The 16,872-nt window shown below is 48.5% G+C and overlaps 1 protein-coding gene across 1 annotated transcript in view; it reads right to left on the reverse strand.

Annotated features, from left to right (window-relative positions):
• The window catches only part of dnah2 (dynein, axonemal, heavy chain 2), a 212,076-nt gene that overhangs the window by 185,815 nt on the left and 9,389 nt on the right, over positions 1 to 16,872 (reverse strand). Inside the window, 2 exon segments of the mRNA XM_060035906.1 lie at positions 3 to 207; positions 3,866 to 6,439. Of these exon segments, the coding sequence (XP_059891889.1) occupies positions 3 to 168 (166 nt within the window). The 5' untranslated portion in view covers positions 169 to 207; positions 3,866 to 6,439.

Genomic DNA, 16,872 nt, shown 5'->3' on the forward strand with positions numbered 1-16,872 from the left:
ACCTCCGGGCTGTTTGTCTTGCTGGTCCCCAGGCAGGTCTTCAGGCTGGAGGGCAGCTTTGGCCTCCCTGGCCCTCCGACTCTTGGTGGAACCGCTTCGCTTTGGCCTCCCACTGCTGCCGGCGGAGCCCCCCTGCAGCATAGGGGACTGGGCCACATCGTCTGCCATGGAGCTGGACTCACCGCTCCCTGCTCTCTCCTAGATGCTCTTCAAAGAACAGGGTCACAGATGGGTTTTTTAACGATGGGTTATTCCTAGGGGAGTGCAAACAATACAGTTTTGTGAGGAAAAGAATGACTGCATATTTGCACATGTATCATCTTGCAGAGTAAACTTTAAAGTGTATAATTTTAAACGTAAAAGATTTTGAGGAACATTGGCATGCGTTTCACATAATTCACATGCGATTTTGTGCTTAAACATTTTGATTTTTTTCCTGTTTTTAATGGGGTGTTTTCTGAAGCCTTCCAAGGTAGCCCTATGCATAAAACAGGCCTATCGTAAATAATAAACTCTTGTTGAGAATAAACTATTGGTAACCTTAGAAAATGCAGTTTGATATACCAATAGATTAAAACACCAAACGTACCCAAGCCAATAACCCAGATAAATAAGTGTTCGCTTTCGGCGGAGACCAAGAGCAACTGAGCTCATCATGACAAATTCACTATTTCCATTTCCACAGCAGGCATTTCTAATGGTGGGGGCATCGACCAGCTGCAGGTGTCCGTGGGAAGTGAACACGGAACTATTTGGAGGAGAGAACCGCTGGCAGGCAGGTGGAACGTCGGCAAAACACAAGTAATAAAACGTACAGTCAACGCTTTCATGAACTATTTATCTTTCTCCCGAAAACCGATCTGTCTCCTCTTTCTTGCTCTCAGTCTGCTCCCGTCCTGTTCTGCTCCAGCCCTGTTCTGCTCCAGCCACCTCACTTGTCAGGCCCCACAGCGCACCCAGTCTTTATTGAAACTTTGATTCAGTTTTCCACCCAACTCGTAACTTTCAGGGCAGTGAGCAATACAAAAAATAGAACGACGGGTTATTGGTTAAAAAAAAAAGAGGGGAGGGAGAGGAGATAAATGAAAAAAGGACATAAGTAAAGCATGGGACAAACCTGCACATTTCAAACTCGGACATTAAATGTGCGGAGGTAGGCCTATGTATGTGTATATATATATATATATATATATATATATATATATATATATATAGACATTGATGTAGAACATTAATTTACCCTGCAAGACACATTGTGCTCCTTGCAGATGGACTACGTGCTTCTTGAAGTGACAAGGTCTGACTGGGCAGTCTTTCTTCGAGTCGGTAACGTACTTCTGCCAAACTCTTTTGGGGGTTGTTTTTCAAAAAATGTGATAAAACACTTCTTTCGCCTTAGTTCCTCACATAATTATTCCTGTAGGTATTCCTCCCTCGCGTGTCTCCTAAACGGTCACGCTGCTAGGTGACTACCTTCCTGAGCTATACTGCTGTTAACTAGTTAGCATTCCGTGGTAGTTCTAAGTAGGTTACTTACCTTTTAAAAACGTCAGGCAGTCCAAGGCCCTTACATCAAACACTATAAGTATGGGCTTACTTTTTTTCAACGTGACACGAAAGCAACGGCGCTTAAGTAAAACGTACGAGGAGAAATAGTGTGGCTTTAGTGTAGACGGTGAATTAAATGCGTCGTCATTAAGTCGTTAGCTTTACTTTAAAATGATAAACACAGCAGCTCGCGCCTCTGTCGCTGCGTTGAACTGTGCAGCGCGCGTCTGGACACGTCGCCATGGAAACGACACGTCTCCATGGAAACGACACAACGGGGGAAAGGGAGAGGGGGGGTTGGGACGAGGCGTGACAGTCAGTGTTGCCAGATTGGGTACGATTTTCCGCACAATCTGGCAAACCTGGCTGTGTTCGCCCTGGCCCACTTTTAATTTATTTATGTGTAATAAGAAAAAAACAAATGTGCAGGTTACGGTTGACTAACTACATTGAAACACTGGCAAACATGTAAAAAATGTATAGTGCTGAAATTGACAAACAATACCAATAGCTCTAACGTTCAAGACTGTGCGCATGGACCATATACCGTTGGAGATGACCAACTGTCTATCTCATCATATAACGTCAGCTCATAACACTCCTTCATATATATTACCTGAACGGTAAGTAATAATAACTTTCAGATTGTTTCTTTAAAATAACATCAATATTTAACATGAATAATTTAAGCACATAAATATGAGTTGCTTATATAGGTATTGATTTGGTCCTGACCCTGAGAAAACATAGGCCCAGCTCTTTGAGATAAGGTTTTGTCTTACAATCGTTTGGCCCTCGTTTTCTTATGGCTTTGGGTTAAATGTTGTTAGTTTATTGTAATTCAACTATAGGCCTAAACAGTCTTTTACTAAAATATCTTTCATGCATTTATTTCATCATCGTTACTGTAGGCCTTTTAATGATGCCGATACAAATTCACAATATGAAACAAAACTTATTTTTTCCGAGTTATTGCAAAGCCTTTCAAATGTCAGCGTGTGATCACAGGTCTCACTCACATTGAAACATTTATGTTGTTTCATGTTACACGACCCCCCCTTACATCCGTCTCTCGCCCAAGGCTTTTAAGGAGAACTAGGCGAAAAATGACAGGCTGCCCCCTCCCCCCCGCTGTTCCTATCAGCTGCTAGTTGACCCCGCAAGAAGCTGAAACAGGTACTCTTATCACTACAGCTCTGTCTGTCTGTCTGTCTGTCTGCCTGCCTGCCTGCCTGCCTCTCTCTCTCTCTCTCTCTCTCTCTCTCTCTCTCTCTCTCTCTCTCTGTCACTTGCACCCTCTTTGCACCATGTACATTTTTGGTCAACCAGGTGCTCCGGAGTTGAACTCCTCCTGACTAAAGATTGCAGAATAGAGTAGCAACTTCAAGGTCTTTTTTTCTCTTTAAATCATGTTTTATTCATCAATAAAGCTTAAACATTACACCTGCTTAAATCCCTGTTGGGGTGAATTGAGTGCCAAATGCACATTTAGAGTGAATGCCGCTTTGACGTTATTATCTGAGCAAACTAGATGGTGGCCTGGCTTTGCCAGAGGAGATATGTGGCCTTGTGGATGGCCTTGTGGTCTTTTTCTTTGACAAAAATATAAACTTTTTCACTTCTTTCAACACTAAGTATGGCAGATTAAATGGTTGACAGATTAAATGACAAAAAGAGAAGCTTGAATTTGATTGATTGCATTATTTGTTCCCCTATAACTATTCTTAATGAATCTGCAAGGGTTAAAGTTAAAGCGTGTAACGATGCTTGGTAAGGCTAGAGCTGTCCTCTATAGAAAACGTAGTCTATCTGCCATGGTGGTTATTACAGCCCAGAATATTATTGCACAGAAGTAACATGGGTAACATTAGTAAATCAAGCTAATAAAATATTGTCTTAGAGAAAAAGCTAATGGAAAACATGAGCATTTACTCCAGTATAAGCATGAAATTCAATCCATACATTATTATAACCTACATTATATGTACATCATAGAGATCACTTATTAAAGCACAGAATGAAGTATAACATTGACAAATCCAAAGCTAACGCTATTAAACCAAAAATTTGACGGATTACAATAAATCCACTTCAGCTTTAGATGCAAAATGTTTTTCCTTACTGCTAATGGAACCACTCTGGCAGTTAAAAAAAAGAAATTGTCCATCAATTAATCAGAATTTTGTCAGGCACAGCTGGGAACGTACTTGCATGTGTTTATTTATTTATTTTGGACTGTGTATGGTTTGAGCTAGAATTGTTAGTGAAGGTGAGTCAGTAGGGAGCGGGTAATCTAAATGAACCAGGATTTATGTACTTACAGGAGGCCCCTTACAAGTCATGTGTAGCCATTGCGTGGTCCCCCTCCTTCACAGCTCCACATCCCCAGACAATATGAGGCCCAACTGAAGTGAGGTCACTGATGGAAGCGAGTTTAGTCAGAGATAGAGAAAGGCACGTGGACACGGACACACACACACACACACACACACACACACACACACACACACACACACACACACACACACACACACACACACACACACACACACACACACACACACACACACACACACACACACACACACACACACACACACACACACACACACACACACAAAATATAATTTGTGCAGTGCCTCTTACCAAGCAGAGCGATACTGTGGATTGAGTACGGGACAAACCAGAACTTTAATCCTGGGGGATCCTACATCTCAATTCTCCTGGTTAACGTCTGTCTATCGGCCTGTATGATGCAGAGGAACGGCAGAAAGAGAGCTGTAGTACACATTTGCACTTTTACCCCCTATGATGATACAGCACATCCCATCTTTCGTTTGACTTTTTTTGCATTTATTCCCTGCATTTGTGTGCGTATAGTGCGCGGAAACGTGCACACCCGGCAGAGTACTAAAGTGCCCTTTTGAATCGGACTGGATTGAGACTGAAATAGGCAAAGTTTTAATAAAACATTACAGACGCACATACACTTATTCTTCTTTTTTTCAGATTAATGGCAAGAAGCAGCTTTTTTTTTATTTTCCTTCATTTTTGTTCTTAATAATTCATTTGCTGAATGTTAGAGGCAGTTCTTTCCTCTTCGTGGAGTTTGTTAGCAAAGTTTTTGAGAGCTTAATGGTTCGACTGAGGTTTCTCCCTTACCCCTAAATCCTGTATCTTTATGCTACTGCTGCCCTTTAAATCTGCCTTTAAATACCCAAAGCTTAATGCAAGCCAAGACTGCCCCTTTTCACATTTTTAATGATGCATAAATAACCAACGTTTCGTCTGCACTGTACAACCTTCTTTTTTCAAGGCAAGAATAGCAGGAGTTGTTTAGCATTTGAACAGTATTAAACAAAAACAACACGTAAACATTTTGATCTATACAGCGAAAAATAATATCGAGTATACATCTTTCCGTAGTCATATATTTATCTCCCATTTGAGTGATCCAACTAATGACATAAAAACGACTTGCAAAGCAATATGTCTGACAATTATTATTATTATGATTACCATGATAATGAGGATCATGAAGCTATAACACGAAGGTAAGCGGTCACGCCACGTTCTGGTGCAGCGGTAGTCAGCCCGGTGTCAGGGGTCGCAGGGGGCCGGGTTCACCCCCCTCGTCCCCTACAGTGGTGAGAGATTAAAAGGATCCGACCTCCACCCTAACCAGTATTAGTGACATCCGATTCATTACAACCATTAGCATTAAGCAACCGCGTCCATCAATAAAACTCTGGGCCGATCCATCGGTCTTCCCCAGAGGGTCCGTCCCCCAGGACTGAGATCGAGCCGATCGCGATATTGACAGGTGCAGAGACAAATTGTGTTAGTACATAGACATACACACACATACTGTCCCCCATTGTTTAGCTGATATAGACGACCTGAGTGTCGATTGTGAGTGTGTTAGTTTAGTTGGGTTCTTAAGTGATGAATCCCCTTTTGTTGCTGATGCTCCTTCTGCTGTTTGGAAGGAGAACCACCTTTGAGCCCATCAGCTAGTTTGTTGTTGTGTTCTCATTCACCCTCATGTTTAGAGTTGACAATCTGTGTGTGTGTGTTTGTGCGTGGGTGTGGGGGTTTATGTTGATGCCAACGACGACAGCTAGGGAAGAGTGAGAGGCATTGGACGTTGGCATCGCTCCCCGTCAAGATTTGTTTGCATGCGCGTGTCAACCACGCTCATGTCTGACGAAGTATTATTTCCATTCATGTTCAACGGGTGACATTGTCAGAGGCATGTCAGCCTCTTCGAGCGAGAGACTCCAGTGGCGTCAATATGACATGTCAGTTGTAGCTTGGCGCGGTCGCGTGTCGTGCATCACAATGTCCTGGTCTGTGCGCAAAGGGATGATAGATTGAGGCATAGACAAACATTAGCCGTGTTCCCTCCAACATATTGTATATGTTTCGCGGTAGAAGAGGTTGATGGAAATGGACAATTCACCAGATTAAGGTCTGAAATCGACCTTTAACTTACAGGGTGATTTCCCCATAATGCGTGAAAAGATGTCTGGTAGCATTAATATGTAGGTGTGAACCGATCGTCTTTCGCGTTTCTTCACTCCAGACCAGTTAATGGAACCGCACTAACTGTGCATTTCCTTTCGTTTGAGAGTATAAGTGTGACGCTACAGTTTGTCATAAAGGCATACTCTTCCCCCCGGTCTCCAAAAGCAGCAGGATCGGTATAGCGTTGTTCTTCATCAGGATGACGAATGACGCGTGGATGAGCTCCTCCCAGTCCTCCAGCTGGCCTGTCCTCTTGCAACACCCCAGACAGGACGAGGGTCCCGGGAGGGTCCTGGGAGACGCCAGGGACAGAGAGAAGCCGGAGAAGTCCATTGTCCTTTGCTCCCAGTTCCAACAGCCCTCTCTGTCAAAGTGAAAGACACAACAATTAAAATGCTCCAGTGGTTAGGGTCATTGACCCTCAGCCGAAAGGTTCTGGGTTCGAACCCCTAGCCCCTGGCGACTAACTGACTTTACTTCTAAGTCTCTTTGAATGAAAGTGTCTGCTGAATAGTAAAATAATGCTAGTAGAAGACAGACACAAATCAACACCCACGTGCAACCGGAGCTCTACAGCGAATGGGGAGCGAGGAGAGAGAGCCGCGCGGCCCATGGGATTGCGATGTCGGAAGGCCAAGCAGCCCCCGGAGACAGATGATAAATTATGCAAGCTAGACGTCCAGACCCTTAGAGGACTCCCATGTTAAGATTTCATTACGCCATGACTTTGCACATGCATGACACATGCATGACACATGCACCCTGTGGTTGAGAATCTACGCACACACGTACACATTTTTCCCCAAAGAAACAAAGTCAGTGGGAAACCCTTCAAAACAGACTGTCTTCCAAACAGTATCTTTACTTCACACTCTCTCAGACGGCCAAACTGAGGACACAGTTTGCCTGAGAGTTGTCCTTGTTGCGATGCGGCAGCGCTACAAAAGTGTGCGACAGGCGGTTGAGTGGAGATGGAGAGGAGAGGGGGGGAGGGGAATGAATAATTTAAAGAGCCCAGTGACCCCTAGCACCTCCTCCATGTTGTTTTGCCTCTGATATGAATTTCACAAAAAGATGTCGCCGTGACAGATAGTTTATCCTGCCTGGCAGAGGGGCCACTTACAATGACAGCCTTCTCCAGGGGCCCGCAGAGAGGAAGGAAATGGAGAGGGAAAATTGGTGTGTGTGTGTGTGTGTGTGTGTGTGTGTGTGTGTGTGTGTGTGTGTGTGTGTGTGTGTGTGTGTGTGAGAGAGAAAGAGAGAGATTTTGTGTGTGTGTTTCAGAGAAAAAGAGAGAGCGAGAGAGATATTGTGTGTGTGTGTGTGTGTGTGTGTGTGTGTGTGTGTGTGTGTGTGTGTGTGTGTGTGTGTGTGTGTGTGTGTGTGTGTGTGTGTGTGTGTGTGTGTGTGTGTGTGTGTGTACAGGTAGACAAGTTACAAGCCTTTTAACATTTGTTTCTAACGGTGTAAATTAAAAACTGTGGTTTGAGTAACACTGTGGTTGGGGTTTCATGGGTAGGCATTGGTAGAAGAAAAATGCAGGATTTTTTTTAAAAATAATTTTCAATTCTAATAATACCTTGGATATTATAACACAGTATTTTGGAGCATTTCCTATAGTTAGGGCCTTCCAGTAGAAACTGTTCTTCAATCTAAAAGTTAATGTAGAAAGTCAAGAGGTAAAGAAGTTAAATTAATACGGTGGATTTTGTCAGCTCATGTCACCTACCTGCCTCAACATCACTGGATACACTATATATAAAACTATAAATAACCTTAAGTCATCCTGCACTTCTGATCTGATGTCTCACTGCTCGTTGTCACTCACACACACACACGCACACACACACTCTCACACCTGCCCCAATGTACTTCTATTGTCCTCATCCATTATTCCTCTCTCTCGCGCTCTCTCTTCTCTCCCGCTCTTCCTCTCCTCTCTACACCTTCCCTTGCTCCCTCTCCTTCTCTCTCTCCTCTACCTCTCTTCCTCTCCTCTCTCTACACCTTCCCTTGCTCCCTCTCCTTCTCTCTCTCTTCTCCCTCTCCACTCTCTACACCTTCCCTTGCTCCCTCTCCTTCTCTCTCTCTTCTCCCTCTCCACTCTCTACACCTTCCCTTGCTCCCTCTCTCCTTCTCTCTCCCCTCTCCCTCTCTCGCACTTCATCACTGTCTCCCTACGCAGCGCTCCGTCTCCATCCCTCATCCCCGTGCCTCGCGCCTCCATCTTATCCTCCTCCGTCTCACTCTCGCCCTTTCCTCAACTCAGTACTTTTCCCCTGCCTGCCTCATCCTTCTCCTCCGATACGCCTGTTCCTCCTCCCTGTACACCCCTCCTCCAACCACCACACTCCTCCCTCACCTCATCCTCCTCCGTTTCCCACCTTCGTTGAGGTTTGCTTCGAATTATCCACGCAGCAAACAGAAATAGTACAGTGGGTGTTGAGATCCTCAACGTCTCTCCCACCCCTTGCCAAACATCTTCCTCTCTCTCCACCCAAACTGCTCTCTCCCTCCCACCTCTCCCCCTCTCTCCCCTAAAACCCTCTCTCTCTCTCTCCCACTTCTCCCCCTCTCTCCCCTAAAACCCCTCTCTCTCCCCCAGAACCCTCTCTCTCTCTCCCCATCTCTCCCCCAAACCTCTTGTTCGTCCACATCTACCTATCGCTCTCTTATTATTGTCAATCCCTCTCTCCTTCTCTACCTGTCTCCCTCCTCGTGTCCCACTCTTTCTCTCTCACTCTCCCCCCCCTCCCCTTCACCCAAACTCTTCTCTCTCTTTCTCTCCCTCTACCCCTCTCAGCATCTTTCAGTTAGTCCTGCACTACATACACACTTGCACACACACACACACACACGGACAGACAGACACACTCACTCCATTTAAAGAAGTCTCCTGGGATGGGGTAATCATTGTGACCTGCAGCATTACATGCAATGTTTGGGGGCTGGCTTTGAATTAAACATCATCACCTTCTCTCTCACAAGTCTCCCATATCTCTCACCTACCTCCCTTCTCTCTCACCTACCTCCCTCTCCTCAAGTTTAGTGGGTGAAGAGAGTCTCTTTTTAAATCACAACCTAATGTTGAATAATTTAGACATAAACCCACCACATACTCTCACACACACACACACACACACACACACACACACACACACACACACACACACACACACACACACGCACACACACACACACACACACACACACACACACACACACCAACACATACAGGGAGGCCTAGTAGGACCGCGGTGAGAACCCGGGCCGGACGGGGGTGACAGGGCAGATGTGTTGCACTGCATTGTGGGGCCTCGAGGGGAGTGCTCTTTTGCCTGCCCTTTCCCTTGCAGCTCGTGCCGTATGAATGTTGGATGGGCCAGTGCCAGGGTGGTGCTGATGCTGCTGCCGATGTCACAGCAGGGGCAGGGGGAGGGGGGGATAGGGGGGTGGGCACAGAGGCACTGAGCAGCCCGATACCATTTGTCTTGTGAGTGAGTGTAACAGACACTGACAGTTGGTGGTCTCCCTCAGCACGGGCGCTGAGATGGGTGGGGGGGGGGGGGGGTGTTGCTGGGTGGGCCCTGAATGGCTGCAGCCATGCTGATGGCATGCCGCGCTGCATGTCACATGCAGTTAGCCTGATGATAGCCTGGTCAACCGCACAAGTGTTACCCTAGCCAGAGTTGAAGATGAACAATAGAAGACAATCTGGGGTGGTGGCGAGAAGGAAGAGGAGGTGAGGAGGAGGAGGAGGAGGAGGAGGAGGAGGAGGAGGAGGAGGAGAGGTAGATGGGGGAGCAGGGATGAGAGCCTTCCGAGAGATAATATTGACAAACAGCGCTCTCTTGAACCCGAGTAGCCGTGCTCGGCCGTGCACAGCCTGCAAAACTGGGAAAAGCTAGCCCCGGTTCCCCGGCGCTGCCTTTATCTCCTGTCACATATTTCACAGCTCCTTTTAGCTCTGCCTATGTGTCCTGCATACCTCCCACCACCTTCAGTGTTTTTATTTACCTCTCCGCCTCTCGATGGCATTATTCCAGTGATGTCGGGGCAGGATGGTTTATTCCTTAGGGTGTTCGGCTCCCAGCCTGAAAGGTACTTGGTTCGATCCCCAATGACAGGAGTCTAACCTGTAGGCAGACCTCATCCCTATCTGCCTCCCCTCAAGGGACAAGGCAAGATGTCATTCCTGAATATTTGCTCAATCAAAACCGGTAACAACACAACAAGTTAGTATTTTGTCTACAAACACACACATAATTCTGCACCATTTCCTGTACTGAGATTATTAGGCAACCAATTATAGTATCAGCTGCTTCTGGCTTGGTATCGACTAGTCGATGCGGAGGGTTAACTGTCAGCAGCGCATCACATGCAGCCTAATAATCCCATCGATGGAAATAGTGCAGTGTGTTTATGGACAAACTACCATCTTGTTGGACTTTGACTGGCACTGTGAATAAGCAACTGTTCAGAACACATTGGAAATCTTTGCTAAGTAATTAAAAGTGTATTCCCTTTACTTGTATACGAGCTAGGCTATTGTAACTCTGCAAAAAAAAAAGGAAGTAGCTGACGCAAAGCAAATGCTAACCCAAAGAGCTTCCCTTCTGGACGCCGAATGATGAATTTGTAGTTAAACAACTCGTCTGAATCTGGTTAAGTCAAGCAAACCAAGATTCAGACAGCCAATTTACAGATGGCTCGCCGTATCCCTTTAAAGAGCCAGTGAACCCAAAACCACTTATTTTTTGGTTCGAAACGTAGTCATTTGTTTTATATGATCACAACATAGTAATCTATGCCCTTTTATCACTGTTGAAATCAGTCCCAAATTTAGAGAGAAAAGGGGTGTGAAAGTTTCACTCTGCTGTGAACTCACTTTCGGGGACATCTGAGTGCCTTTTCCGTGGCCCGCCGGGGTCTCGGCTGAGGGGCACCGGTGGCGCGGTCTGTGTGGATGTGTGGAGCTCTGTCTCGGCAGTGACTGACTGCAGTTTCCACGAGTAAGTGGACCTTTTCGGACGCTTATTGCACAACGCCACGGTGTGTGGATGGGGTAGCTCTGTCTGAGCAGGGATTTATTTAATACCCGCCTCCGAGCGTTAGGCTTCCCCGACACACAGAGTAACACGCTACGGTGTGCCTGGCTGGCGAAGCTCCGTCTGAGCAGCGATGTGTTGAATGGCCGCGTCTGAGCGAGGCTTCCCGGAATCCTATACTATAACGCTACGGTGTGTGGAGGATTTCATACACAACATTGCCTATTATAACGCTCATAACAGTGACACAACGACAGCACTAAAAAAGGTATTACAAGGTTGGCGTGGGTCGTAACCATGGCGATAACACTCCCCCTTCTTTCCTTAAACTCTGCCCAAAATGCCTTTTAAATCTGTGTTAGCATTCCATCTGAAACAGTGGGTTCACTGGCCCCTTAATGACATGTCTCTTAAAAATCACTGTGAGGCGCTTTGTATTAATACTAAGCGTTAAATGTCTAAATAGTAGGATACCAAACAGATATAATGACATATTCAAACAAGAGAATTGGACCAACACACGGAGGGTCATAGATAGTGGGTGTCTGGAACCCCCTTCATACTGCAGAGAGAGAGGTGTTCCTGTTACGGTTGGCTCTAAATGGATTCCTGGGTTTTGGCCGAGGACGGGGGGGCGGGGTGCTACAAGTCCTGAACATTGTCCTACCTGCATGTTGGATTCTGGTGTCTGGATATATCCAGCTCTGGCACACTCCGCTTGCTCTCGTTCCCCTTCGTTCTCCCTCTCTCTCTCTCTCTCTCTGCCTCATCCTGTCTCACACACAGACACGCTTATCTCATTAGACTTCAAAGGCTCTCTACTTGGAGGTCCAACAGCTACTCTTCCCTCTCACGGTAGCTTATTGACATGATTAGTTAATACACACATACTCACACCGCACACACACACACACACACACACACACACACACACACACACACACACAAACACTAACACAAATACAGACCGAAGCACACAGAAGGAAAGCATGCACACACTTGTGCACAATCTCAGACGTACACACACACTCGCACACACGCCTGCGCGCGCACGCACTCACACACTATCAAATCGGCAAAACCGTTCACCGCAATAAAGCGAAAGCCAAATCAAGCCCTGCACTCTTTATTGCTTTTATTGGGCTATTTAACTGCAGCCAGAAACACTTGTGATTAATTCATAGGCTGCGCGCCTCCCGGAGCCGGGCCGGGAGAAGCAGCCCTCCCTCAACACACTATATGCTGTGGAATGTGCACTCGTAAATATTTGATGGCCTTTTGACCTCATTAGACGTGACGGGTGTGACACGCGAGTGAGCCCTCCCGCGCCCGCCCATACGTCTTAGTCACCCGGCCCGTGGATCCGGGGAAGACGGAGGAGCGCCAACTCCTGCTATTGCCTCATAGGGGTGTTTGTGTGTGTGTGTGTTTGTGCCTGTGAGTGTGTGTTGTGTTGTGTTTGGTTGGAGGAGGAGGAGGAGGAGGAGGAGGATGGGGCGGAGTGGCGCGGTCTTGACAGTGCTACGTATGAGGGGCTGGGAGAGAAGAGCGATGTTGGTGTTTTTTGGCCAGTGACCTCTAGGCCGGGCATCATTAAGGACTCTCTTTCTCTCTCTGGATCTCCCTCCCTCTTTTTTGCCCTCTCTGTTTCTCTTTATCGCTCTCTCTCCCTGTCTCTCTCTCTTTTGCCCTTGCTCCCTCTCGATTGCCCTCGCTCTCTCGTTCTTTCTCTCTATTACAGCAGACGGCAGTTACCCTCTAACACTGTCTGCCCTTCACCAAAGGAGGAACAACAGAGAGAGGGAGAGAGAGAGTCGGAGAGAGAGAGGGAACTTAGTGAGACTGAGAAAAAATTTAACAAGAAATTGAAAAAGTTATAATAACAATGAAGAGAGAAGGAGAAAGATGGAATGAACTAAATGAAGAAAGTAAGAAAAAACTACTTCAAACCTTGTCCCGAGCGGTCGACCCTTCCCCACCACCCCTCAGCACCGCTCTCCCTCTCCCCGTCAAATGTCACTCATATCTGGGTCAGCTGGGCCCGGCCAGGGCCACTGAGCAATGACCGTTTTTAAAAAGGAACATGTGAGGGACTCACAGCAAGGAGTCAGATCCCTGGAAGCAATGAGAGCACACGGACATGGAACTACATGAAGGGGGCGCTTTAGTGGCGGCGGTCTTACGCGGGATTGCACCCCGTGACTCAAGAGGGAAGGGAAAGTTTGCTTTACTTTCCTTGAAGTATTTGTTTCTCGTCTTGTTTGTTTGCCGAGATCCGCAAGGGTATCTATTATGAGAGCTGACCAGAGGACTGAGAGAGAGAGTTAGAGAGACATAATAAGATCACCCATCCGCAGTCCTCCGTAGTTTGCATCCAGATGCCTCCCTTGCCGTCTCAGCCGCTGTCAGTAAACAGTGTTAACGCGCCAAAATGAGACGAGAAGACCAATTATTTGTTCAACCCAATTGGGAAAAATGACCGTCCAAAAGAAGACGACAGGCGGCCCTGTCGCTGGCCCAAATGGGTCCGCCCGTACCCACAAAATGAGGCCGGAGCTACTCGCTCATTCTCCATTATTTTTTGCCTTCCTTTCGTGCTTCCTTCAGAGCTTCAGGGGCCCTCGATAATCACACTCCAAATGCACATTGTTCTGGGCCAGACAAGAAGCACCAGACGCTGTTACAAGGTTATATTTGTTTTATTTCGTGTCAGGTCTTTTTGAAGACTCACTGTTGTCACGTGACACAAAAAGTCTGAAAAAGACCTGACACAAAAATAAAACTACCAAAGACGCAGGAACCACTAGGTGCTCCAAACGCCTCGCGGTAAACAGTTTACATAATGAGAGCCGAGATGTTGGGCGTGCTAAGAGCTGTTTGCTACAGTAAACTGTTTATTTTGTCCTGTCTCGGCGAGTCACAGACACACAATATCTGCCCTCTTTTGGTGTTTTCTTTCCCCATCCATGTATTTCCACTTCACTCCTGTCAAAAGTCATGGACGTGTCAAAAATTGTTGTTTCAAGCCTCACTTCTAGATTACAGCCCCCCCCCCCGTATCCCCTCTGCTCTCTTACAATGTTAATGTCAAAAGCTTGTTCTCTCCAGGGCAAAACTGGTCGAAAGAGAAAAAAGACAATTCCAGCATTCAAGTCCTCAGCGGCGGCGGAGGAGGGGTCAAAGCGGGGGGAGGGCAAAGTGGATTTCATCAGCCCGTGATGAGGTTACAACTTAGTCGGAAAAGGGGACATGATAATAGGTTCCAGTAAAGCAGGGCCCGCCCTCGGGAGATGGGTTTCGCTGGCCCGGACCTCTGTATCTGTCATGCTATGCTAACCCCTCATCCCCATTGCGTTCCCCGGCTCTTGACAGGCCTTTCAGAACCAAAGAAACACAAGCTGGGGCTGGCTGCCCTCTGTAATGCACAACCAGCTCACTCCCCAGGACTCTCTTTGACCCAGTGAATGAAGATGCTTAATGCTTCATAGAAAGAAAAAACTATTCTATGGCCTTGTTTCTTGTTCTTCCAGATATACCATGGACCACAGCCCGCCCAAAGACACCCCTGTTCTGCCGGTGATCCCCCTCTGCCCAAGACCCCTGAAGACACAGCCTGACGTAACCCAGGCCCTGGCGGCGTGTGTGGATCTAGCCCCCCGCCTGCGCCCCTGCTTCGGCCTGCCCAAGACCCTCCTCTTCCGCTGCTACCCAGTTAGCTGCACCGACACGGCCCCTGTCTTGCCTCCCCTGAGCCCCGGGAACCCCCAAGCTCTCATCGTAGCGTCGGCCGCCGCCGAGCAAGCCGCGGCGCACGGCGACGGGGCGGGCCTGCTGCTCCTCCTCACCGCCTCCCTCCTCACGCAGGCCAGAGACCTGCTGGCCCTGGGGGTGGAGGGGGCGGAGATCCGGGCCGGGTACCGCCTGGGCTGTGGCAGGGCCCTGGCTCTGCTGGAGCAGCAGGGGGTCTGCGGACGGCTCGGGGAGCCCAGAGACGAGCTGCAGGTCGGGGCCGCCCTCGGGCCCTTCCTGTCCGCCTGGCAGCCGGGGTTCGACTTGGCGTTGGGGGTCGCGGCCGCCCGCTGCTGCGTGTACGGCTGGACCCCCGTCACCTCGGGAGAGCGCGGGGAAGTGTGGGAAGGCGTGACCTTTGACCCGAGTACTCTGAGAGTCTGCACGGTGCTGGATGACTCACGTGATGAGGCGGTCGGGAAGGAGGAGGAGGAGGAGAGAGCCGGACGAGATGACTACACAGAGTTCGGAGGTGAGGAGCATCTGGACGTGGAGGACGAAATAGACAAGATGGGGGAGGAAGTGAGTCAGGAGACGCAAACCGCAGAGACGGACAGAGAACCGACCACAGAGCCCAGAGGAGAGGAAGAGAAGCCGGCAACGGATAGAGCAACCCATAGCAATAAGAAAAACAAATACGATAAAGATAGCACCGGTCAAGGAGAAGAGGACACTCCATCACAGCTGGTAAAAAAGAAGACAAGGCTTGTGAAAGGCAGGGAGGGGGAGGAAGAGGATGACGAAGACGTCGAAACCGAGGTGTTTGATGACTGGGTGGATCTGGGAGTGGAGATATGGGAAGCCGTCTGCGACTCGGCCCGAGATAATGGCGTGGTGTGGAGCGAGGACACGACGAAACAAGAGAGACTCGGAGATGCAACCAGATTAGAGGCTGCCCGCAGGAACCCACTGTCCATCAATATGCACGCCGGCACCGAGACGGAGCAGACGATACACGGCCTCTCTAATGAGCCCACCATGCGCAAGCACATCACGCCAGCCCACTCGGCCCACTTCAAGGAGCAGATAAACAGACCTAGGGGGAATCCATCCCAGGCCGCCCGTCAGAAACCCTCCTCGACCTCGCTAGACGCTCCGTCTCCCGGGAAGGCGAGCCCAACACTGAGGCACAGCCCAGCCTCCTCTGCCCTCCCCGGGCTCCGTCTGCCTCTTCAGGCCAGCGCGGTGGTAGAAGAGCCCAAGGACGGCAGTGCCCGCCCCGGGGTTAGGCTCACCCTCCGCAGCCCAGACGCCTCCCTGCTGGTCAGCGCCCAGGGTGCGGTGCAGGCCTGCCTGAGAGTGTACCGGTCCCTCCTGGCCGAGCCCAGGCTGGTGGCGGGGGCCGGGGTTGCAGAGCTGGCCCTGGCGGTGGGTCTGACTCAACAAGGCCTGGGCCTGGTCGGCATGGAGCAGCTGGTGGTCCACGCCTTCGCCCAGGCTCTGCTGCAGCCAGCCAGGATCCTTGGGGAGAACTCAGGCGACCCGGGGGACCTGGCGGTGCTCCGGCTGTACAGAAGTCACCGGGAGAAGGAGAAAGAAGGCGTCTGGTCTCGGGAGACGTCAGCTCCCACAGTGCACCACCAGGGGACGGGGCAGGCCGTCCTAGATCCGCTAGGATGCAAAGCCAGCGCTATACAGAAAGCCACCGAGGCCACTCTGAATGTTTTAGCTGGGCTGATTCCAGCAGGAGATTACAACGGATGACAACAGCCCTCTAATCATACACACCAAGCAATCAGAGAAAAAGCTACACAATTATTGTAATTGGTTATGGATGTGATGGGTTAAGCATGTGTAGTTGGTTCAACTGAAATTAATAAAAATATATTTATTTCCTCAAATGCATCAAACAAAATGGTTTATTTTCATAAGCTTATTTCTTGAAGAATGTAATTAATATGGCTATATTTCACAGCTGTGACGGCTCAAATAGGTCAGCATTATGAATGCCAAACGATAA

The sequence above is a fragment of the Gadus macrocephalus genome, chromosome 17 (genome assembly GCF_031168955.1).
Source record: "Gadus macrocephalus chromosome 17, ASM3116895v1".
In the NCBI taxonomy this organism is placed as follows: domain Eukaryota; kingdom Metazoa; phylum Chordata; class Actinopteri; order Gadiformes; family Gadidae; genus Gadus; species Gadus macrocephalus.